The 26,421-nt window shown below is 35.9% G+C and overlaps 2 protein-coding genes across 12 annotated transcripts in view; both read right to left on the bottom strand.

Annotated features, from left to right (window-relative positions):
- how (protein held out wings) overlaps positions 1-26,421 on the bottom strand; it is a 71,839-nt gene that overhangs the window by 13,131 nt on the left and 32,287 nt on the right. For all 11 annotated transcript variants that reach the window (XR_016323251.1, XR_016323252.1, XM_028172197.2 and 8 more), the window contains exons 2-3: positions 18,952-19,085; positions 718-834 (exon numbers count right to left, since the gene is read on the bottom strand). Coding sequence is in view for 9 of the 11 variants with exons in the window: in XM_028172197.2 (XP_028027998.2) it covers positions 718-834; positions 18,952-19,085 (251 nt within the window). In the remaining 2 variants the exon portion in view is untranslated. The remainder of the gene's footprint in view (positions 1-717; positions 835-18,951; positions 19,086-26,421) is intronic.
- Positions 19,029-26,421, bottom strand: part of Nse1 (SMC5-SMC6 complex component Non-SMC element 1) — a 69,110-nt gene continuing 61,717 nt past the window's right edge. The window contains exon 8 of the transcript XR_016323254.1: positions 19,029-19,085. The gene's annotated coding sequence lies outside the window, so the exon portion shown is untranslated. The remainder of the gene's footprint in view (positions 19,086-26,421) is intronic.

Below are 26,421 nucleotides of genomic sequence, written 5' to 3'. Positions count from 1 at the left end.
TACAGAATAATTAATTTTTATTCAGTTCTACGAATAACAAAACAAACAATAGTAGGATACGTAATTAATAAAGTAATACGTAATTATATTTAACTAGGTTGAAAATTTTCAGATAAAATATTAATAGATTTATGCATAAGCCATGTAAATCCCGTTAATGAAGTTAAAATCGATCAAACCATTTAAGCTAGAGGAATTTGATCCAGAAATAACATACACTTGTGACAATATACAAATACTAGGGAAAGTCAACAATTATATTCCTTTCTTGGATTGTCAACTAAACACAAAAGACTATTGACATCAAAGGTCTGTTCAAAAAGAATTTCATTTATTACATTGCACAAGACTATGGATCGTTCAGCTAGTGACGTAAGTGTTTAATCAATCATTTTCTATTTAGCTTTAACAACGAAAACAGTAAATACATCATTAAGGAAAATGAATGTAAACATTACATCTCACATCGGTTCCGTCGAAGCTGCGTGTAAAACGGAAATCAAATCATTTATTAAACAACTAACAAATAAGCAAACGTATTTACGATTGGCTTCTGTCATTTTACAAAACATAGAATCTCATTTGAAGAGCAATCAAAACCTAAATCCAGTCCTGTTACTAGTAAAACGTGTCCAGTTATTAGCTTTAGAAATCACTTGAGAGATATACAGAGATGTATTCAAAAACAAGATAAACATGTTAAGTTATCGATATTACCTTTTTCTTGTCCCTCATTGACCCTTTTCCTCTGACCATAATTTTGCACCCTGTTTCTTGTTCCAGCTGTTTTGCGGTCATACCTCTGGGTCCTAGAATCCTTCCCACGAAATTGAACTGTAAAAAAAAACATTGAAGTTTTATAATTTGACTGAAAATATTCTTCGTCGCGTACTGCTACGGAACTTGGCAACGAAAAGTCGTAAGAACGGATGTTAGAGTTTTTTAATACATCGTCAGCTAATAATTGTCTCATAAATATTTATAATCACCCAAATTCTTGGACCATCTATTTTCGAAGATTATAATGTTTCGCGATTATCTAATCCAAATGGCATTGTATGATCTAACACCATTAGCCGTTGGATTAATTACTCGCTTCGTTACACGCTTAACATATTTCCTGTGTATTTTAATGTGCTAGTGTAAATTTAACTTGTACAGAACCGAATGCTTCTAACTCGTGGTCAGTAAACATATACGAACTGTGAACCAGTATCATTCAACCATCTGAGAGTAATGCCGAGAAATGTACTAGTTGGCAAGAGGCCAAATTGTCGATGAATTTTGTACTGACACTTTTTCGAAGGGATATTTCAAGGAACGAAACCGTTCGGTCCGCTAGAAACATGCGAACGTAGTAAACAAATATTGAGGTTAAAATACGTCGCATGTTTCATGGTAAGCTGTTTACTGTGACAGCGTGTAAATTGCTGGAAGATGTCATTAGTTATGACTGAAAAATATAATTTATCAACAATAACAAATTAATATTAAGTTTAAAAAAAAAACTGGGCGCAACTCATCGTACAGTTATAAATCACATTTACTGTGTGTACCTCCACCGACACCAATAGATTCGTTATTTAGATTGTGACAATGTACTTCAATAAGAAATATGAGACGCGGAAATAGGCGCCGCGAACAAGACGGGACAGCATTCATTACCCGTCGCGGTCCAGCGACTGTGACGCTGATAGACGACAAATTATAAATCACTCAAAGAACAGACGGACCGAATCTTCACATGCCGATTCATATCTTTATCGATTGAATAAGTCCAATGAAACTAACCAACTGTGCAACTAGGCGAGGCAATCTGTTGATTTAACTACGATTGGCAAATTCTCAATTTAGATAAAGTATTTTTTGTCGCGCAAGAGTTGCACATTGTATATTGTTGGTGGTTTTTGTAAGTTTAAGCTACATCACATATTGACATTTCATACATATCTGACAATTCAGAAATTGCACCCGAAGGCTCACTAGGCTATACAATTTATATTAGAAGTTATGGCGCAAGATTTCGGAAAATTTAATTACTGCTAGCTCATTCTATTCGCGTCAGAGAAATATAAAGAAAGAAACATGTTGGACCAGTATGAACATAGAACATACATAACCCATTTTTAAAAAATCAACTATACGGAACTCTTTTATACAGTTTCTAAGGTATTATTTTCTCTTGTTCATTGTCGCGGTTTACCGAAGTCGTACAGACCTAGCAGTTATCTACAAATGGCCCTAATTGTAGTGGACTACTAGTACTTAGTGGCTTCCCACAAACAGCTCACCTTAGAAGATCGGTCATAAACACTGAGAAGTTATAAACATTTTTTTCAATTCCATGTAAGTTCGTGTTTATATAAAGTTAATATTTAAAAAAAAAAGACGTGTGGTGTCGTGGGACATCGGATAGGAACGAAGTTCCTTATTATAAAAATATGAATTTTAAGTTCTATTCGAGGTATAAAGAAAATAATTATTCGAGTACTTATACATTTTTTATTATCATTTTTTTTATAAAAGAAAAAAAACTACTTTACAAAGTTATCAACTTTATTTTATTCACATTGATTTATAAAAAATATATAATAAAAATATGTTATTTTTTGTACGTTATTACAAAGTTAAGTCGTACACTGTGTGCATTACTAATAAAATTCTTACGTTACGGACGTTTTTTCCCGGTTAGGGTACCCCTCCGCATCGTCCCATAAGGAACTTCGTTCCAAAAATTGGCGTTGGCAGAATACCAAAGACCCTTACAAAAACCATGTAAAGCAGCGTTAGAGTTTCGTAAAAGAATTCGTTTAAAATAAGGAACTGATAAACAAATTCCGTGTATGTTTAAACGACTGGAATGACGAGACGAACGAACTCGGGGATTTAAGAAATTTCGAAATTCTGTCGCAAATCCCGATCGTTTGGCAGCGCGCCCGTTTTTACGTTACTCCATCTTTCCCTCTCTAAGTAATATTTTTATGAGAAAAGTAATTATTTTATTTTTAAATAACATAAACACGAACGAACGTTAGAACGATCACGTTGGACATTCACGACGTATTTTATTTTAGACCGAACGCTTCTCTCGTGGCAGTCTCTGGGCACAGCTGACACGTGTAAAGCTACAATGAATTCAGCGATAGCACAAACAACACTAGTATGCAAATAACAAGCAATTACATTGTATAAATTTATAATATTTATCCAATGGTGCGTTAGATTTGTTTTCGCTAGAATAAACAACGTGAGAGCTACTCCGGACGGCTCTCACAGTTAATTTTAGTTCCTATTCAAATACAAACACAAAACAGCAAAAAAATAATTACATTATATTTTTTCACGACTTTCCTTTTCTTCAGTATATCTGATACCAGTTAAACGGTTTCTGTACACCAACACTGCAGATCAGCATGTATTTCTTACACTGGTGGTAGGACCTCATGTGAGTCTGCACGGGTAGGTACCACCACCTCGCCCATTTCTGCCGTGAAGCAGTAATGCGTTTCGGCTTGAAGGGTGGGGCAGCCGTTGTAACTATACTGAGACCTTAGAACTTATATCTCAAGGTGGGTGACGCATTTCCGTTGTAAATGTCTATGGGCTCCAGTAACCACTTAACACCAGGTGGGCTGTGAGCTCGTCCACCCATTTAAGCAATAAAAAAAAAACCTATTGATATATCTTGGCAAGAGACTGAAATTGCATCTATTGTCAGCAAAATTAACAAAGACGACCAATGTACCTGTTTCATTACCGTTACAACTTTAAACGGGTCGTGAATGAACAGATTGCGAGAACGAATTTGCTCGAAACGAGATAAGGAAATCGTTTTATGGTGTAAACAATAGTTCCTATGGGAAATTGGCCGCCAGCACATCAGACCGATAAATTTCTGTTGCATTCGAGTCGAAGCCTACGGCAACACGAAACGCCTCCTACAAGGTAGAGAGCCTGATTAAAAAAGTAATCTAAAATTGGTATGGTCATTTTAATTTCTGACTTGTTTCTATCAAACAAATATATTAATAATTTACACACAAGGAGTTTTCATATCGCAAATCGTGTCGTGTTGTTACAGATAACATTTTGTCTCTCAGAAATGGTTTTTTTTTTCATGAGGTATCTTACGATATGCTCCAGCAAAGTTCAGATGTCTCCAATAACTGGAAACGTTTATCACCGATAATTCGTGAAACAATTCTAAAATAACAGGAAAATAATCGAATACAAATAATCGATTCGTAATGTAAATAAATCAACATCTATTTACGTTGTTACAGACGCTGTTAATGCTGCAGGCGCCTAATTATTAAAGGAAACTATATATTATTTTAATATATATATCTCTACGTGCGTGTCAGTTTATTAGATTTACGACTAGATGAGAACATAAATACAAGAACATTTCATTATTAAATTCAACTATTGCTTATCGTTTGGTTATACCTAGTCAGGTCATAAATTCTGTCACATGTTTAATGTAAAATAATTGAAACAAGTTTATTCATTATGTAACCATTCATATACCAAAATGAACTTAACAAAACATAGATTCGTATGACACTAAAGTTTATTCAAAATGACCTCCGTGATTTTGAATACAGGCCTACAATCAGCGCGGCCAGTCGTCTATCGCAGCACGAACGAGGTCCATGTCAATATCGGCGGCTGCCTTAATCAAGGATGTCTTGAGTGACTCCAAATTGGGATGAGGCTTTGAGCATGCCTTTTCCTCCAAGTGTTGCCATATCTTGTAATCTAACGGATTCAAATCTGGACTGGAGGAGGGCCAGTCTTCGTGCCGGATGAAGTCGATTTCACGCACCGCCAGCCAGTCTTGTGTGCTCTTCGCTCTATGAGCTGGCGCCGAGTCTTGTTGGAATACCCAGTGCCTGTTATTGAACATGGTATGAGAAACAGGTTCCACAAGGTTCGTCAGGACTGTATTTTGATACACAACTGCATTCGTTTTTACACCTTTCTCACAAAAATGTACCTCTGTTAAGCCCCAATAAGAAACTTCCAACCATACCATGAGCGAGGATGGAAAATGACCTCGTTGGACACGCGGAATACGGTTGCTCGCTTCTTCACTACTGTGTGCGTACACCTTATCATTTTGTTTGTTGTAGCTCTCTTCTACGGTAAAAAATTTTTCATCCGAAATAATAATTTCCCGAAATTTTTTTTCCTGCGTACCGCTTCAACAAAGCGCGGCATCTCTTCAGTCTCAGGTCCATTAGACGAGCATTCAAACGATGTCCTGTTTTTCTTCGATATGCCCGAAGCCCTAAGTCTTCATTTAACACCCTTTTCACCGTGGTTCTGCTTAACCCCATCTGCAGGGCCAACAGTTTCTGCTCACGTTTGGGATTTCTTTGAATTCGCGCCTTCACAGCTTTTATCACTGCTGGAGTCCTAACAGACCGAGGGCGACCACTTCTTGACCTGTCATCTACACTAGAGTCTTCATTGTATCGTTTGATGGTACGATAAACGAATCTTTTGGTTATATTCAAATTTTTCAGTATGTTAAAAATTTGAATTGGCGCGTAACCGCAACGATGCAACGCAATAACTGCAACACGGTCTTCTTTAAGCGTCCACTCCATATTTAAAAATGAGTAAAATTCTAAAATAATACATTTTTATTTTCATGAACAATTCGAAATTCGAATTCAATAAACTTTTTTGTGGCCAGCATTCTAAAAGAAAAGTTTTTACTGTGTGACAATACTTATGACCTGACTAGTTACTTTCAAATTTAAAACTCAATCGTCGTGGTTTATAACGGTCCAGTGGTAATTAATTTGATTCTGAAATCATAATTCTGGACGGACCACTTCATAACGTGATTTATTGTATACCTTTTACAAATTTGATGAACGCCACATTGTTTCTAGAAAGGGAATGCAGCAGAACTGGATCATACGCCAGTCGAGGCAGCTCATGTAATTCCAATTTAGTTATTAACTCACCTACGCATTGGGTCCGTTAAATAATTGATTCAATGACATATCGTGGTGCATTTTGTCCATTCGAGAGAGATGTTTAAATGAACAATACACTGGAACTCATAATTTCTGCGCAGCAAAAATAGGCAGCAATTTTAATACCGAGCTCACATAATCAAGGTAGGTCACAGGAGATGATCAAATTTCATCATCAGGTTACGGGAACCTATAGAAAAACATCAGTCGCATACCCTTATAGTGGATCGCATACTAATAGCCATAAATACTACTATCTGTCATGCATTATCCATGGACCATACAACCAACAGATATGATATTTTTATAATTTCAATAACTAATCCATCACTTTTAATTTCATTCAATCTCGATTTAAATGCAGATGCTCCCATTTTGCTATAGCAACTTTAACACACAATAAATCGTCTTGGCCTAAAGTGTAAGACACCCACCCAGTGTACTCATATCAATACGTATCGTAAGCCCACACGTAGCTCTAGGTAGCTATCGACAGCCTTTATAAAATACAATTGAGACTTCGACCTCATGTCTCAAGGTGAATGACAACATTCGCTTTGTCATGTATATGGACTCTTTTAACGATAGCAAGCACGTTCACCCAACAACGCAATAAATAAAAAACCATAATTGATACGTAGGTAACAAGCAACTCCAACAATTCACGCAATGCACCGAAGCCCGGATATATTAGTTAAATTAACGTGACATTGCCCCTAATGTAACTACAATGGTGTTTGTATTCAGTAGAAATGTGCAGCTTCGCCGAACGTAATTGGCAGTGGTTTTATGCCGTAATGATAGCGCGTCGATGATACCGCAAACCACTCGAATTGTATGGCCGCCAACCATAAATTATGGTCAGGATATACCTACATCCAAACTTTGTTATTCTGAAAGGTGCATTACTGTGCGCCTGTACAACAAAATCCCACAAGATGTTCAGAACCTACATATACAATGGTTTAAGAAAACTATTAAAGAACATCTGTGCAATAAAGGTTACTATAAAGTCAAGGAATATCTAGAAGATTGCACGAAGTGGGAATGAGTTGCTCCGGGCATTTCAATATTATAATAATTGTTACGTTATAATACTCATTGTAAATATGAATATTAAAAAAAAATCTAATATTAAAAAAAAAAGACATGCACGCTGAGATTCTTGCCAATTCTTCTCAGGACGGAGGCTAGTTTTCAGACGTTCAACACGTATGTAGTTTCATTTATGTTGAATAAAAAAAAATTGATTTGATTTGAAAGCACAACGAAGGCATAACATCGTGTAATAAAAATCTAAACCGTGAATTTGCGTAATTAGCGGGGGGAGCTGTCCGGCCGCATGCGCAGGTACCACAATACTGGATACTTCTGCAACTGTCCTGCGTATAATGCAACTTGGATGTATCAAGATAGTATGTGGTATTTACATAGTGATACCTAAGGCCTCTCGAATCCGCTTACATAGCATCAGATGAGACGTGGAAACGTCTACAATTACAAAGGCGTCTTACTATCGGATTTACATCCACGCGTTGATGCACACACAAATTATGTACTCAAGTGTACGTTGCTCTAAACATCAGAAGCCTTGAATACAATAACAATAAAAAAAAACCGAAAAAGAAACAGGTGGATGAAATATTTAGTTTCATAACTGCACCCAAATACTTTTTCATTGCAGTAAGATAACACAATCTATGAAAAAAAAACAAAAAAAAAACTGAACATCGCAAGAAAAAAGTAGCTAGTAAGTACATTACTATTAATTAATTTTCTAATTATCTAATAATAACATTTTTAACTGTTATCATTTGGAACTGAAGCAACTAGTCAATTGTTAAGCAATAACTCTAGTTAAAAATGCGTATTTCACGTTATATACACTTATTTCCAAGTATTTATAATGCCTCTATATTTGTGTACGGGATCTGTGTAAGATGACGCGAGCCTGTTAGGTAACATCCCTTGACTATTTAAAAATAAAGCCACTATCTTTCATAGCCGGTAGCAAACAATATTGGATGAGCTCGTATTACAAGTACATTTATTTAAATTACGCACATTAATTTTATTCAAAGTTAAAAGCGGATGGAACCTCGTTGCAATTAATAGCTATGTTTATGTATAAGATTTCTTTTCAGTGGGTGCTTAGTGCAATTATGTTGCTGTACTGAGTTCCATGAATTTTTCGTCGCATAAAACCCTTAATGGTAATTAATGCATTGCAAGGCACGCAAGAATATTTTGAAGAATTGGATTCATTTAGTGATTGTCACAGTTCAGAACAGCGGGGCTTAACTAGTTTATACATAAATCGATATATAGATAAATCGATGCATGTTTCCTATTGAAACCGAAATGTCTGGGCCGATTTCGATGAAATCAGGAAATCTTTATATTAGTCTAGGGGGGGAGCCAGTCAATTTCGGTACTGATCGAATCAAAGCCAAACAACGAATCGAGTCTAGTTTGATAATTATTTATACAAAAGGATCGTTCAATTTTGACTTACATTGTGGCTAAATCAGTGTTAGCAACTGAAGGAATTATAGAATCTTTAAAACAAGAGAAAACACGAATGTTTCTAAAATGACTTATGCATTTGCCGTTCACGACGGCAAGCTGTCAAGTCCAATGGACTTTGAGTGGTTAGTTTTATAGGTCCCTGTGGGTGGATGTGATAACGCCAATCATACGGACTACTATGATGTAGACTAATTCAGTCTTCGCATAGATTACACCTACACAATCTTGCATTGTTTCATAAAAAAGACAGCTCAATAGAATTGTGCATTTTTAATAAAAACAAAATAACAATTAAGTAATGACATAATATTTAAATTCGCATTCAAAACTTCATATTATTTCTGCACAATCATGAAACTAAATTATTGTGTACTTACTAACAAAAATTAGTCAGAGCATTTTTATACTCCCAAATAGGAATGGTACAATCTGTCTGCAAGTCATTAAAATACATCTAAATTTATTTAAAACTTTGTTAAGCAAGCTTGTTTTCTTTGTTACTGTAGGTTCTTGGTTTTGATTAGTGGAAATTAGCAAACATTACATGAAAAGAGAGGGTATCCTGAGTTATTCCTACAACAAAACAAATATACATTTTATACTGATACTAGCGACCCGCCCTCGCTTCGCTTCGGAAACTGTAATTTATTATTGATTTCTCCACTATTTAATGGATGTTATTATACATATAAACGTTCCTCTTCAATTACTCTATCTATTAAAACCGCATCAAAATCCGTTGCGTAGTTTTAAAGATTTAAGCATACATAGGGACAGAGAAAGCGACTTTGTTTCATACTAAACTAATATGAAAATAAGAATATTTTCTCGTCCTGATAAGGTTTAAGATAAGAAACAGAGGAAAGGTACGGATTACGATCATATCCATACAATTTAAATCCAACGTTGTTTCTACTAAGTAACAATTCCACATAGTAAAACAATAGCGATCAGAAATCCTTTTGTCAGCAATTGTCGGTTGTTAAACGCAATATGAGACGACTGCAGGTGGACTAAAACAGTTCCCATATTGCAGTCGGTTTATCGTTTAATTCTAGTGCAATTATTATTGTCGTAGATGATTGGTCACGATTCCCTGTAAGTATCTGTGTATGGGGCCTTAGGGCTTTGGAGTTATTTGTTCCGAGAAGCGTTAGGTCCATGCACTCTGATTTATCAGTTTTCCGTTTAATTTATTGGATTTTTTTTTTCATAAATAATTGTTCTAGTTAATCAGTTATTACTGGTGGTAGGACCTCTTGTGAGTCCGCGCGGGTAGGTACCACCATCCTGCCTATTTCTGCCGTGAAGCAGTAATGCGTTTCGGTTTGAAGGGTGGGGCAGCCGTTGTAACTACACTTGAGACCTTAGAAATTATATCTCAAGGTGGTTGGCGCATTTACGTTGTAGATGTCTATGGGCTCCAGTAACCACTTAACACCAGGTGGGCTGTGAGCTCGTCTACCCATCTAAGAATATTAAAAAAAAACAGTGGTCAAAAAAATCAATTGTTATTCATATTTTTCCGAAAATAATCGCCGTTTCACATTTGATTTCTATTTTAATACATTAAAACTATACGCCAATATATTATGTTCTGGAGTATAGTGTTCGGAAACGAAAATAAATTCGTTCATAAAGAACTTACTTAAATCACATCAATCAAATAAAATATTTGGAATAATAAATCTACTATCGACCAAAACAACAAATTGAATTTAGAATACAAAATTTTAAAGCGTTACACATTTTCATAATTCATTGTTACAACAAATAACGAAATTCACAATAAATTTTACACTTTAATGATTTACCAAGGTTCACCAATGAAAATAGTCACGAACCAATGTACATGCGCATTCAATTATTTTGAACTTCTAACCCAATATGATGGCGTATTTAGAATTTACAAATAGTAATATAGTTTTCTTAGAAGTTGGCTGTGATTTCGTAGCATACGCTAAAATTTATTTATGAATAATTAGCGTTACCCAGATGTGCCAAAGAGAACGAACGATACAATATAAATTTTCGTAACATTATTACTTCTAAAATTGCTTGACTTCTAAATGTTATTTAATGATCCCGGGTATAATAAATCATCACTTAATTATATGAAATAAATTATTGGTTTTATTACAATAGTTCAATGATTTTCATAACAGCATCAGGTACTGTTGAAAATTAAAAACTCGTGAGAATTATTATTTAACTTTGCAGTAAATTGTGTTCTAATCACGGCGATATGAAAACGTTGCTATAAAATTAACGATATTAGAAAAAAAACAAGACCCAAATGCAACACAATATGGTTAATGAATGCATTAGACGAGATAGAGTTTAAATCTCTCGACCCGTGACCCGGCCGACGGAGCACAACCAATCCGATCGGGCTCATTACCGCTCTCGATGCATTGCGGTACAAAGGTAACTAACTATCCGACGAATAGACAACGGCTATCTTTAGTCTGCAATCATTTAAATCTTACCGGAAAATTTAATGTTAAGAATCATCATCATTATTCTGCCCTTCTCCCAGTTACCTGGGGTCGCAACATGTTTTCTCCTTCCATATTCTTCTATCATATACCATTTCTTCGCTCACTTCCCCCATCTTACCCATATCGTCTTTCACGCAATCCATCCATTTCTTCTTAGGTCTACCTCTTCCTCTATATCCTTCCACATTGATAGTTAACATTTTCTTACCAACTCCATTTTCATCTCGTCTCATCACATGTCCATACCATCCCAAACGCGCACTTCTCAAATTCTCTGTCATAGGTGCCACTTTCAGACTTATGTTAAGAATATACGACTTAAATTTTGAAGCCCACAGACACAGCCCACTGAATTTCTCGCCGGATCTTCTCAGTGCGTCGCGTTTCCGATCCGGTGGTAGATTCTGCGAAGCACTGCTCTTGCTAGGGCCAGTGTTAACAGCACTCCGGTTTGAGCCCCGTGAGTTCACCTACACGTTAGGGCGAAGCTGATGTAGCCTCTCAAGGCTATCAGCATAGGTAGGGGAAAAAGGACGACGAATAGACAACGGCTATCTTTAGTCTGCAATCATTTAAATCTTACCGGAAAACCTAATGTTAAGAATATACGCCTTAATTTTTTTTAAACAAAGCGCAGGCATTATTTTCAAGTGTATTTAAGTTGATTGGGAAGTAAAGCATGAATAAGGCCTCAGTAGTTGCCCGACGCTATCGCCCGTTATTAATAGACTTGTGTTTTAAGAGCAAGATAAGATATTTTGATGCAGCACAAGCAGCGCTCGTTGTGAGGTAGCCGTTATGGCTCGTGAACTCTGACCCCGCGTTGAAGCACATCCAATCCAATCAACCTCATTGCCGTCGGTGGACCGGTGCAAGCTATTTATTATCATTATACAAGCATGCGTTTAATATGCTCGCGGCATGTTAAACATTCCATGGACGACAAGCGCCATTCAAAATGATCAATATGAATTCGAACACATTCTCGAATAAAAATAATGGATCAAAATAGAAAATCGATGCTGGAAGAGTTCATTGAATCCATTCTTCATTTGTCCAGATTTACACGGCATGCGAGATAAATGGGACGGAAATTAGCGACGCGCCTACGCTTGCTTTTGAAGTAACGTATGTAGTTAATGCAATCAAAATCGAAAAAAATGTAATCTAATGACATTACTTGAAACATCAAACAGTTTTAATCGGTCTTAATGAGGAATATTAGTATCAATTTAAAACGGCAACAGCACGCGCACTATTTATTCATTTTTTGTTTGTCAAATATGACAATATATCACACGGGCATCTTGTACTTGTAATTCAAAAAAAAAACCTTACGTTATTTTTATTTTATGTCTACTGTCGTACTCTTTGATGCTTCCGCCAAAGATAAATGTATCGTAATTTTGGATTTCTCTGTGACTACCTCATCCGATATTTAACGAGCATTTTTGTTCGTTGTTATATTTTACAAGGCATTAGCCTCAGCCGTTAACACAAATACAAAATAAACGAAAAACACAAAGTTACTTCTTGAAGAATTTCAATCGTCCTAAAACGCTAGTCAAACGGTAAACTAAACAAATTTCGTTACGGTACACTAGCATTGATTGTTTTATCTTCATGAAACACATTCGCTGGCTTTTACTGATGTTTGCACTCGTGAATGATAGATAAAGCACATACGGCTCGCTCCAGACATGTTTTCAGTAAAGCAAGTTAAAATGTTCGGACAAACAAAATGTAGATCGGGTTCGTACTATAGATAACAATAATTTTTGTTTCCAACTAATGGTTCGTTAGTACAAATGCAAAGAAAAATTCCATACTTTTGTTTGAAGGTGAACTGAAAATGTTGATATGATGAATTACATTGTAATTAATATTTGAGTAAAGTAGATGAGGAGGGACTCGTTTAAGATAGCTAAACATGGTCATCACTAGTTCCGTCAGTCGGCGTCTCTGAGTCGATAGATAATGAACCCGAGCCTTCAGTCAGAGCATGCGTCAAATGGTACCTCGTGGACTGTAAAAAGCCGAGCTAGCGGTTCTCACTAGTAAGGCAGGATTTAATAATGTTTCCCCGTAATTGGAGGTAGACTCTGGAGTAAACAACTTAGCGATTCGATCATAGTCGTTTGTTGCATTATATCATTACAGTTTACACCATTTATATTATTTTTATAAGTAATAACAGAGTTTATAACTATAGACATCAAATTAAGCGATTTCGTAATGACGATCATAATAAAACCGTAAGGCGGACATAGATTTGAGTTACTTACTCGAAATCGTCTGAGGAAAAGATAAAGAAAACGAAACCATCTTTCATTTGCAATGAACTGAGGCAGTGTTTCACAATCAAAACAGAAATAATTGACGTTACATCAATTCGTTGTCCTTGTTAATACAGCCAACAAGCTTTACTGTAATACTTAAGCAGCCTGTAGAACTGGCTCAGGTGCTCAGGAACTTGTGTCAACCATGACTTAGCACAATGGACGGGTAGGATTCCCATACGCATACGCAGTGACAGTGTGTTCAGAATATCTTATGTTGCAATAGCTATGCGGAATCGAGTATGCGCCGTCCTAACTATACAATTTTTTCTCGTAGGTCATTAGAAAATCTCAATCCATAGAAAGAGATCTATGCGTGTTATTTGAATTTTAAAATCAAAAACTTTAATGGCGTAGCTTATAACACAAAAAAACTTCAATTATATTTAATCTGTTTAGTTGGCCTTAAGATAGTCTCAACTCTTAAGAGACTACGAAAAAATGTTCTTCACGGATCACGTACCAAAAGAAACTGTTCTAAAATAATGAATACACGCGTACATTATGTTTTATCCCAAATACTTGTACGTAACGTCTAAAACAATGGAATATCAAAGCATTTACACGTTACCATTTGTTTAAGCTATAAAAACGAATGTTAAAATCTAAAAGTAAAACATTTTAAGATATTAGTCACACGCCAAGCACCGAAACTATTGTTTCGACAATATGCTCCGACATACGAATCGCATACTGTTCAATATATTTTTGGACTGCCACCGGTTTACTTTACAACACGCATTTACGCGAACGTTTACTGGTGGTAGGACTTGTGAGTCCGCACGGGTAGGTACCACCGCCCCGCCTATTTCTGCCGTGAAGCAGTAATGCGTTTCGGTTTGAAGGGTGGGGCAGCCGTTGTGACTATACTGAGACCTTAGAACTATATCTCAAGGTGTGTGGCGTATTTACGTTGTAGATGTCTATGGGCTCCAGTAACCACTTAGCATCGGGTGGGCTGTGAGCTCGTCCACACAGCTAAGCAATAAAAAAAAAAAAAAAAAAAAACGTACGGAACAACAACGGCGATATTGCCAATTGCGAAAACAATAATTTACGGTGGAAAAAATATTTCAAATCGCAATACGTTTTGTAGGAGACTTTTTCATACGCATTTTCAATAGGCACGTGTAGTATTTCAACGAGGTTCTAAACACAACCTGTGACTGATCATAATTTTGCGTTTGATCCTAATAAGGTACGTGGCTGGTTTTTTGAGTTGCTTTTTGATGTACAAGCAATGTCTATCCCGCGTTTCAATTTATCTTAAGATTTACGTTTGCATTGTAACATTCCACGCGTTTATACACATGAATAGTGACAAACTCAATATTCAAGTCACGCTCCCTGTCTCCAAGGAATATTGTTGATCATCAATCTATAGACGCGCATTTAATTAGTATTCATTAATTTAAAATAATACACATAGGACCTTGACTATTTTATTGTTAGAATATAAACTACGTGGGTATAGTTTTTTGTTTTTGTTTTTAATGTATTAGTCGAATCAAAGGACATCACAATAATGAAAAAACTCGATGTCCAGCAGAAGACTCTATTTCTGATTAGCAAATACTATGTTTTTAAATTTAACGCTTATCGAAAATACTGTGCTTAAGTCACGATACCTTGATCCATGTTATTTAAATAGTACAAAATAGACACTAAGCGAAAACCAGTAAACGGACAAACTTATTTTCCAAAATTATTGCGTACAATTTACAAATGCATGAAAACAACACGACATTACGTGTGACGACTTTGGATCCATTATACACTTATGACGGGCTAACTATAGATTTGCGATTGGTTGATACGAGGGCTGCACTAAAAGTATCGGGAATGGAATATTTCCACTGTTCCTGTCATATTAAAATATTTTTAATTGAAAACTCATTGGTTTTAAAAATCGAATACCATTTATTTATTTATTTAAAAAAAGATTCTCGGTCTTGTCACGGGGTTTTGTCAAACTTGTTTAGTCATTGAGAAAATGGAATCGACTCGAGAAAATTCAAGAGCGATGATTTATTATGACTTTCGAAGTGGTTCAACACAAAAACAGTGTGTTGACCGGATGATTTCTGCATTTGGTGATGAAGCCCCATCCAAAACCACAATTTATCGCTGGTTTGCTGAGTTTCAACGTGGACGTGTCAAGCTCAGTGATGATCTCCGTCAAGGTCGTCCAAAAACTGCAGTCACCCAAGAAAACGTTGATGCTGTGCGTAAGCTGATTGAGGAAGATCGACATGTGACATACCGCGAAATTCAGGCAACTTTAGACATTGGCATGAGTCAAATACAAATAATCTTGCATGAACAATTAGGTGTAAAAAAGTTGTTTTCCCGATGGATACCGCATTCGCTCTGTGAAGAGCAAAAAGCGGCTCGCGTTACTTGGTGCGTCAGAACTCTCGAAAGATTCCACGCAGGATCCTCAAATGCTGTATACAACATTGTATCAGGTGACGAATCCTGGATATACGCGTACGAACCCGAAACAAAAAACCAGTCACGAGTTCGGGTGTTCGAAAATGAGTTAAAGCCAACAAAAATTGTTTGTTCACGGAGTGTTGCAAAAAAAATGGTGGCCACGTTTGTCTCCAAAACCGGCCATGTTACGACTATTCCTCTTGAGGGACAAAGAACGGTTAATGCAGAATGGTATGCTAGCATTTGTTTCCCACAGGTCGTTTCTGAACTCCGTAAAGAGAACTGCAACCGCCGCATCATCCTCCATCACGACAATGCGAGTTCTCACACCGCGCACAGAACAAAAGAGTTTTTAGAGCAAGAAAACATAGAATTATTAGACCATCCGCCGTACAGCCCCGACCTAAGCCCTAATGATTTCTATACTTTCCCTAAAATAAAGAATAAATTGCGTGGACAGAGATTTTCATCACCTGAAGAAGCTGTGGACGCCTACAAAACGGCCATTTTGGAGACCCCAACTTCCGAATGGAATGGTTGCTTCAATGATTGGTTCCATCGTATGGAAAAATGTGTCAAATTTCGCGGAGAATACTTCGAAAAGCAATAAATACATTTTTAAATAGTAATGTTGTGTCACTTCGTTAATTCCCGAAATTTTCAGTGCCGCCTAGGTACTACATTTGTTGCTGTTAAAACTGTTACAATTGCTACATTTTATATAAATAGGTAATTTAATGTTACGCAAAAACATTGAATTGAATGATTATTTCAATTATTAACCACTATTTGGGATGTTTTATTAATCGTGTTGGTTCACGAGCTCACAGCCCACCTGATGTTAAGTGGTTACTGGAGCCCATGGACATCTACAACGTAAATGCGCCACCCACCTTGAGATATAAGTTCTAAGATCTCAGTATAGTTACAACGGCTGTCCCACCCTTCAAACCGAAACGCATTACTGCTTCACGGCAGAAATAGGCAGGGCGGTGGTACCTACCCGCGCGGACTCACAAGAGGTCCCACCACCAGTAAAAAACTTATAACCGATACGAATGAACTGCAAAGGCTGCGATCAATATTAAATCTATTCAGAATTTTAATGTAACTGTTTGTACAACTGATTAGGACTTCAACGTTTCAATTCTTTTTTCTTATATTATGGAGAAGTCTGTAGAATTATCACAGGCAGCCATCAGAGATATGTCTGTTACCATAATAGGAAAATGTTGATTATTGGGTAAATATTCATGAATGAATCATTTAGTTCGTTGAACTATTCGCTATATATGGTCTTGAATAACGCGTTCTATTGTGGATGAGCCAGAATTTATTTGTTACAGTGAGTAGATGCTTGTAGGTTTTATAACAATGTTTAGATACACATCAACTGGTCGCGCAGGTCGCCCCTAAGACGAGATAGCCCTGACATAAGTCTCCAAATGTAGCATGCTGACTGCCTTGGGTCTGTATGACTAACACAAGTTTTGCGCTCACTGTTGTGATAGAATTACGGTATCAAAATGAAACTATTATGTGTTCTTATAATGTTTTTTATTTTTTATTGCTTAGATGGGTGCATGAGCTCACAGCCTACCTGGTGTGAAGTGGTTACTGGAGCCCATAGACATTTACAACGCAAATGCGCCACCCACCTTGAGATATCAGTGCTAAGGTCTCATTATAGTTACAACGGCTGCCCCACCCTTCAAGCCGAAACACATTACTGCTCCACGCAGAAGTAGGCGGGGTGGTGGTACCTACCCGTGCGGACTCACATGAGGTCCTACCACCAGTTAAAAATTTTAAGTTTCACAGAAGAGTTCCGGCTATGGAATGAGCTCCCCTCCACGGTGTTTCCCGAGCGCTATGACATGTCCTTCTTCAAACGAGGCTTGTGGAGAGTATTAAGCGGTAGGCAGCGGCTTGGCTCTGCCCCTGGCATTGCTGAAGTCCATGGGCGACGGTAACCGCTCACCATCAGGTGGGCCGTATGCCCGTCTGCCTACAAAGGCAATAAAAAAAAAAAAAAAAAAGAAGAACACAGACACTTTCAACATGCATTCGTATCAATTCGATATTTTCGATACATTGGTTTCACTTGTTAATTAAGTTTGGGAAATTGATAACTTAATGAAAGTCGTTGTTGATTATCAAACGAATATAAATAAAACCAAACAAACTCTTGACATTTCCATAACCGACAAAAAGACAATCACTTCGTTGTTTTCTAATTAAAAATACGTAGTATTCATAAATCGGAGAAACGAACAGGTTGACGAAATAACTAAAATGGTTCCCAATTAAAAGTTAACGATAACAACACGCCTCTGTGTAAAGAATCTATATATTAATACGTGAAGCAAAAACTTTGTATCCCTTTTTAAGAAAATTGCGTGGACGGAGGAGGATGAAATTTTCCACACTTATAGAGAATATAGAGAAGTGCACAATGCTAATATTTTTTTTTAAATAATGCATAAAAGATATATTAAATCAATAAAGAAAACGTTACACACACTACATACCATGTATTTGACGCACACACGCATGCATACTATTTATTGTCAAACTTTTGTTCTTGACGTCTGTTGTCAAATTGAGAATAGAATATGGTTTGTCTTTGTTAATATTTTTTATAGTGTAGTCTTGGCGAAATTTGTGATTATAGAAGTATAAAATACAATCATAATAGTGTACAAACTTACAATTCCATTTAATTATAGTCGAATTTCGACTACTGCGGGACCTCTAGTTAACTTATAAAAGGCCTTACGGTTCTATTGTGCTAGTTTCCAGATCTGACGACTTGTATTTCTTTATTAAAACTTCAAACTATACGGTTTGATTTGACTTTCTCAAAGCAGCAAGTGGAGGAGCAGATTGATTTTAAACACGCAGCCGTCGATGACCCGGTTTCGACAAGTGCAAAGCGTATTTTCGGAGATACATAAGAAAACATTGTAAACATATATGCAAACAAAATACGATTTGTGTGTATATTTATGAAAACAGCGTTGAATAGATCCCGTTATATATTTTTACGTAGTCACCACAGTAATTGTGAAAAAACGATTTTATTTTAGTGAGCAGAGTCTATTATAACAAAAAACCAATTGCCCTAACATTATTATAAAGTAAATTACTTACATCGGGATGTTCTTTGACTGGCACATACACTTTTTCTGTGAGTGTAGTCACCATGCCTTCTGGTTCTGGTAATATGAGTGGTTCCTTCTTCACTCCATTGATTTGAAATAGACTCGCTCGGACCTTTGCTATTTCTGTAAAGAAAAATGTTTTCAAATTAGTAACGCGTGGAAGCATCTGTTATAATAAATTTTCAAAACGTAACATGTCATATCGCGAAAATAATTTTAGAAGATCGTCCCATACGAGTAAATATAAAACAGAATGTCTCGGGATAAAAAAGAGTATTATTAGTAATAGTTCTTCGGATAGAAATAAGTTTTATTAATGCTGAAACAAAAGGTCGTAATTCAATTTCATGTGTCCAATAAATTATCACGACGGCATTTTGTGTAGGCACATGTACGATATTAGTGATATTCAATTTAAAAATAGCATTTTTGAAGAAAAAGCCTACAATAAACAAATAATGATGACAAAACTGTTAGTTTTCAAACATTAGTCAGTGTCGGTGTGACATACATACATGGAGTTAGTCCTACGCAAGTTCCCCTCAATTTCCCCTCCTTAAACGAAGAATCGTTATGCAAACGGAGTCTCGTTTTATCTTGCTTATCCAGATAAAGAATCGATGACTCATAGTTCACGTAGGCTAATTTCCGGAATTTGCAATCATTGACCATCTGTTTCTGTAATTCGTATAAACATGTCCGTTCGAACCGAATCGCGAGCGCTACACAATTACTTATTGTTAATGCAAAAGAAACCGGCATTTCATTAAATTTTTGTTTTATTCCGTTTTCAAACATATTGAAATTCTTGCACGCTGCAAATCATTTGTGTACTCGACATAAATCGATTGAAACGGATTTGTTGATCTCCTTACAACCTCGATGTGCTCTTGTGGAAAGGAGCACGTATCAGGCTGCCCATACTGGGTCCATCGGGGCTGGCGACAATGCGGAGGAGCTTTCACACCTTATAAGGGGTCAGAGTGAGTTAACAAGCCGTTAACCCGCTACAGGGCTCACGTGATAGCCGAAGGATTATATACTTAATAGCTGACTTCACTTCATCGATGCCCACGAATTTTATACAGCAAGATAATGTTTTTCACTTTTTATAACCCCAATTGCGAACAGGATCCTGGCTTTATTAGGTCATTACAAAAGAAAGAAACAAAACATACGCAGTGAGTCATCCGAATCTTTATAGGTTTCTTCTATGTAACTTTTGTTTTTTATCCTTAATACGTCCTATCAAACAGTTGTCAATTATGACAACACGTTATGACAAATTAAATAATGGTTGGAGTTACATGACTGTATCCAGAGCAACTTAAAAAATATGTACCTATACATATATTAAATTGTGTTTATATTTAATACTATAAGGCTGTTTCTGTTTGAAATGACAGTCCTTGCCAAAAAAAAAAACTGGAAAATAATTGAGGTAACTGTCATTGAAGCTGTTCCTTTGTTAATTCCTAATTATTAGATTTTGATTAATGTATTCCAATAAGACGATGACCAGTTCTGAAATAAGTCGAGAAGGTCACTTGCGCAAGTATGCTTACGATTTACATCTGATAATTGACAGACATTAAGAATTCATTCAGTTTCTGATGACATAATGCAGAGCGATAAAGATGATTGAAAACCATGATTCGCTTCTTCTTTCAAGCCTAAAATTTAATCAATTTTTAATTAATAAACAATGGGATTTTAATCGAAATACATCTTTATATATTTTAAATGGCTCATAAACACTACAGAGATTAATTACGATCGCATATTTTCCACAAACGATTTAAAACCTCGTGATATTATTTTGATACATTGGTTTAATTTTACCACTCGCTCAGATTACCCTAACCGCAATCCAGACCGTTCTGCACAGGTAATTTTAGCCTCTCGAGTCCCCTCCATTTGTACTGTAGCGACTCTAACGTGTTTGAATGTGATTTAAGTTATATCGAAAATAATTGAATATGCAACTTCGAAAAGGGCACATCTCCGAAAATGTAAAATGTTCAGCAAATAAAAAAAAGTTGATTATTTTCTAAAGCATTGTAAAATTTAAAATATTAACTTTTGAGATATATTTTAGTGTTAATTAGCAATTGAAAATAACTGGAATTATTATAAAACGTGTGTAGGTAAGCCTCAACACTACATGTATATGAAAAAAACGTATTTGACAAAATATGCGACATGTGCCCTTATCGAAATTGCATATTCAATTATTGAAGTTTTTTCTTTTGTTGAAACTTTCAAGATCTGTCGAGAGCCTCTCGCGTAGGTAGAGTGTCCACTACAATAGGATAACCAGCGACTTGTCAGTGTATGACAAATGTCAATTGCCGTTCCGAGCTTCAAGACCACCTACGTAACGACATCAGCAATAGATAAAAAAAAAAAGTGACAGTATAACTAATGATACATAGATGAACGAATGGCTTTCCGTTAAAAATACACGATAGCGAATGAGTAGATACGCGTTAACGATTTCTCCGAGAGCTTTGCCCGCTCTACATACAAGCGCTGTTACCGGTTTCAGTTAATGCAATACAATCTCACTTCCATTGTCATTCACGACAATGACAGGGCTGCAGTCACTGCATTAATTCACTAATACCTCTCCCGCATTATATATATTTTTTATTGCTTAGATGGGTGGACGAGCTCACAGCCCACCTGGTGTTAAGTGGTTACTGGAGCCCATAGACATTTACAACGAAAATGCGCCACCCACAATGAGATGCAAGTTTTAAGGTCTCAGTATAGTTACAACGGCTGTCCCACCCTTCAAGCCGAAACGCATTACTGCTTTACGACAGAAGTAGGCGGGGTGGTGGTACCTACCCGTGCGGACTCACAAAAGGTCCTACCACAGGTAGAGTGTATTCTCATTTATTTATTCATTTAGCATAACGTAGCTCGATGCACGAGATAACTATCAGTGCACGGAATTAGACGCCTTTGGACGTGATTAGATTTTTATGTCGGACCGTGTCGTTTCGCCGCCCACGTCTGTTTTAATGTTTTTATTAAAAATTTAAGACCACTTTTATGGCCTTTGGTGTGATCGTCCAAATAATGTTCGATATAAAATGTATGAAGAAAAACAGAATTAACCTAAATTATGGTCCGGTATTGCTACGTAAAGTTTATTTTCCTTAACACAATGCTTGTCATCGTATTGTTAATCCTATAAATAATAGTTTAAAAAAACTAACAAAATACGCTTTTTATAGAAAATCCAACAAAAAAATAGAAAATAAATTTTAACAAATTTGAATTAAAAATAGTGTAAGAAAAAATGATTTTATTGCGTGGGGTGCTTTTTAGGATATTATCAAAATAACCCTTCTACTCATATCTGTTAATAAAATATTTATAACTACTGATACCATCCACCCCAGGGTTTTTTTACAATAAAAATATTTTTTCTTACACTACATATTTTTAATTCAAATTTATTAAAATTGATTTTCTATTTTTTAGTTGGATTTTCTATGAAAGCGTATTTTGTTAGTTTTTTTAAACTATTATTTATTTTCATTTTTAGTCGACTTTAATTTTTTTCTAAATTTAGTTTAATATTGAATTATCATCGGTCCTTAATAAGTATACCAAATTTCGAGTTAATCCGACGTTTTGAAGGGGGTCAAAATCATGTTCAAAGATTCCGTTACATACATACGTCTGAAGCTAATAAAAGCGTATTAATAAAAGTTATATTCTACTATATAAAACGCCCGTTGAAATAGCATAAGAGTTATATTTACGTATACGTTAATCAGTTAGTTACATACCTAAACGCATACAGGTCTCACTTATGTCGTCCGCGTTGTGATTCCATATCGTTACCACTTTTATTTTCGAACTCATTCAGTATGTGCAATTAGTTTCTTTAAGCAACGTCTCCGTAGTGTATTACGAAGGTGGCGTAAATCAGTCGAGCGGCTGCGTAATTGTCTAGACAGTGAAAATGGAACCTGGTGTTTTAATAATTAAACTTGATAAAGTAATCAGAGCGTGGACGATTTTAATCAATTTTATTAATGAAGAATTCATAGCATTTGATGGTTTGATTGTTAGAATATCTGTATTTTCTTATGCAGAAAATCTCAATTAAGATAAAGAAATTCTTATGAATTAACAAAATGTGCGGTTTTGTACTGGTACATGTTACAAGTAGGTATCACAATCCCACATACTCCTGTCGTAAACCAATCAGGTGTGTGGTTTGAAGAATAGGATAACCGTTGTACCAAAGCAGTTAGGACTTAGATATCAAGTTGAAGGCCTTGTGGTATGGGCCTACGGTTACATCTTACATCAGAGCTGTGAGCTATTTCTTGATAGCAGATAAAAATAATAATTGTGTGATAAAGACGGCTCTGATATCTTTTCCGCTTTCTCGTTTAGTATAACATGAACCGTTTACAAACAGGTATAAATTTATAACAATGAAGTCAACGGGAATTTTTCACACGGGAAGCAGCGATGCATCACGCATACCACGGTTCTATTGCAAATGGTTTAGTTGAGTCGACGAACCGCGCAATCAAAGAGCAGGCAATCACTTCAATACTAAATATGTAATTAACCAACAGGCGACATCAAATCGTGTAAAAACAAGGCATTGACAAGAACAATGAAACGTTAACAATCGCCGCATAATTCTTTACGATAGAATCTCAGGTGCATAGTTAATAAATAGTTTAAAAAAACTAACAAAATACGCTTTTATATAAAATGCAACTAAAAAAATATTTTTTTTTTAATAAATCTCTACTAATAATATTATAAAGAGACAAGATTTGTTTGTTTGTTTGTATTGAATAGGCTCCGAAATCACTGAACCGATTTGAAAAATGATTTCACTGTTTGGAAGCTACACTATTCGCGAGTGACATAGGCTATAATATTTTTTGAAAAAAAATAGGGATTCTTACTAAAACTCCAATAGTGTAACCCCAAAGGGTAAAAAAATTACCTAAAATATTCTTTACGTCGCGTTCCCTGCGTAAACTATCGATGATAGAATAAAATAATATACTACGACTTTGTAGAACACATTATTATTTACAAAAAGTGTCGCGACAGCATATGTCTAACTATTATAGTTATGCCGCAATAAGTATTATTTTATTTAAAAAAATAAAACAACGTCAAATATCGTTGAAATTTTTGTTAAAGACCCGAGCGGAACCGGAGCGGGCCGCTAGTATAGAATAAAACACCATGGCTTACAAATGAGTATTAATACATAAAGAGCCATAAATTTGCACCTCGCGTCGACACGAAAATTATAAAGGTGTGACGTAATCATCGTAGTTTGACATGAAGTGTATTTATGATTAACATGTCTCGCTGTACAGCAAGCCTTTTGTTACGAGTTAGTTAACAAAATTAAGCATAGGCGAGATAACCTCCGACCAAATGAAGTTTATATGACAGAACCAAACAAAGAACACGTACGTATCCGTCGTGTTTTGGGGGAACCATTGTTGCATTGTATCGGTAGACAAGAGGCTATTTGTAATCAAGTACCGCCTGACAAATCACAGTTGAGAAACCAAATTGACATTATTTTCCGGGAGACATAAGCCCTTATAAATACTCGTATAATCGTATTCTGTGTGGGCAAGCAAACACTAGAATATCGTTGCAATGCAAATTAAGATTTAATTCTTGGAACCACGTTGAAGTTTATACCTTACAATATGAATTATACTTTGACTAGATAGTAGTATTAAATTACTATCAAAATTTTATAAAAGGTAGGTATGGCGACATAATTCTGCCTTGTTAAGTACACTGGAATGTGTCGACTAGCTGCATCAGTTTGTTTAAACTGCGAGACATCAATAACATAGACTTCCTGGTTCCGATGTCAAGTATCACCGATGGCCTGTCATGTATTATATCTAATATGAATTATTCAAAGACAGAAACCGTTGAACGACGTATCAGCTCTTGTTAGATACAAAAATGGGACACGATAATATTTACAACGTTCTTCACGCGTCCTTTTCGTCCGTACCGAAATCCGAAGAGCAATGTTTTACTTAAAATCAATTTAACAAATGGGATTTCAATACGGAGACGGAGAAGGTCGTTCCACAACGCTCATCAGTAATTACTTCGAACCGTGTGATGAATGACAATAATTCTCAGTAGAAAAGTGACTAAATAAGTAACAACATGAATCATATTTGCATAAAAACAATACATTAAGCACAGAGTCGTACATGCGAATTTCAATGATCCAGTATAAATTGACGGCTTTACAATATAAATGCGTGATAAATAAGACAACATTTCTACCTACAAAATATAAAAGGAACAAAACTCTGTTAAATGTTTCAATTTAATGTAAGTGGGACACGATTTAATTTACACAAATAACTTGGTTGCTAACCTACAAAATATATATGTACACATAGCTAAGAATACTTGAAGCAAAACGCCATGAATTGCATTGCCCAAACCAGCTATGTAAATGCTATAGAACATGCTTATGAACAGCTCTGACAAAACCTAACAACCAATAGACAAAAAGGCACAAATATTCATCAATGACACTTTGTATTATTTGTGTCCAGTTAATATACTATAAAAATTTATTTCCCAAATAACTTGACAGTAGTGTTCGAAACAAGCGGAGATATATTGTTTGGGATTGATAGATAGATAGAATTAAACAATGAACAATAGTGATAATTACGAATAAAGGTACACATTGAAATCGCACTCCCAACACGAAGTAGTTTTATTTTAGTAGAATTAAACAAATTAAATTTCAAATTAAATTGGGTCAAATTTTGTAAATCCACTCGTTAATCTGCATTCAAGCTTCCAGTGCGTCGTTCGGAATTACGCTATTTATTCTCTGAGCGCAGACCACGGTTGACGGTTCTTTTATTGGCTATAAAAGCTATGTAGTAAACCAGACATTTTCGCTGATTTATCGCCTAATATTTATTTTTCACGGTTTAATCGCGCGACCCGTTTGTAAATACAAAACGGTCACGGTTTGGAGAAGCCGGAGTTTCCTTCTAATGTTTTATCGGTGCCATACAAGATTACTGTTTACTGATCGTCCCTAAGAATACTGTTACGACTTTTAGCACTGCGCATTAGTATTTATCAATGTAGCGTCAGTGTGGTTCGAAGACACCATTCTGTTTGCCCAATAGAATTTTTATAACCTCCGGTGTGGCTAATAAAGCTGTTCACGAATTTGTGTTAGGAGGAAGACATTAAACTAGTTTGTGCTGACTAGGTAGGTATAAGTAAAATTCAATAAAACGAATATTATAGGACTGCTTCTGTAATAAAACTATGCGTATCGATGCATTGCCTTCTGTTCTGCCCGTGTCGAGGAATTAAGGCCTATTGAACAGGCTTTGTGGGTGTCATTATGAAAACACAGTAACAGAGTTCTAAGCAGTTAGAA

The sequence above is a fragment of the Bombyx mandarina genome, chromosome 06, assembly GCF_030267445.1.
Source record: "Bombyx mandarina strain Sakado chromosome 06, ASM3026744v2".
NCBI lineage: Eukaryota > Metazoa > Arthropoda > Insecta > Lepidoptera > Bombycidae > Bombyx > Bombyx mandarina.
Note: the sequence above shows the minus strand (reverse complement) of the source record. Positions and strands in the feature narration are given on the sequence as shown.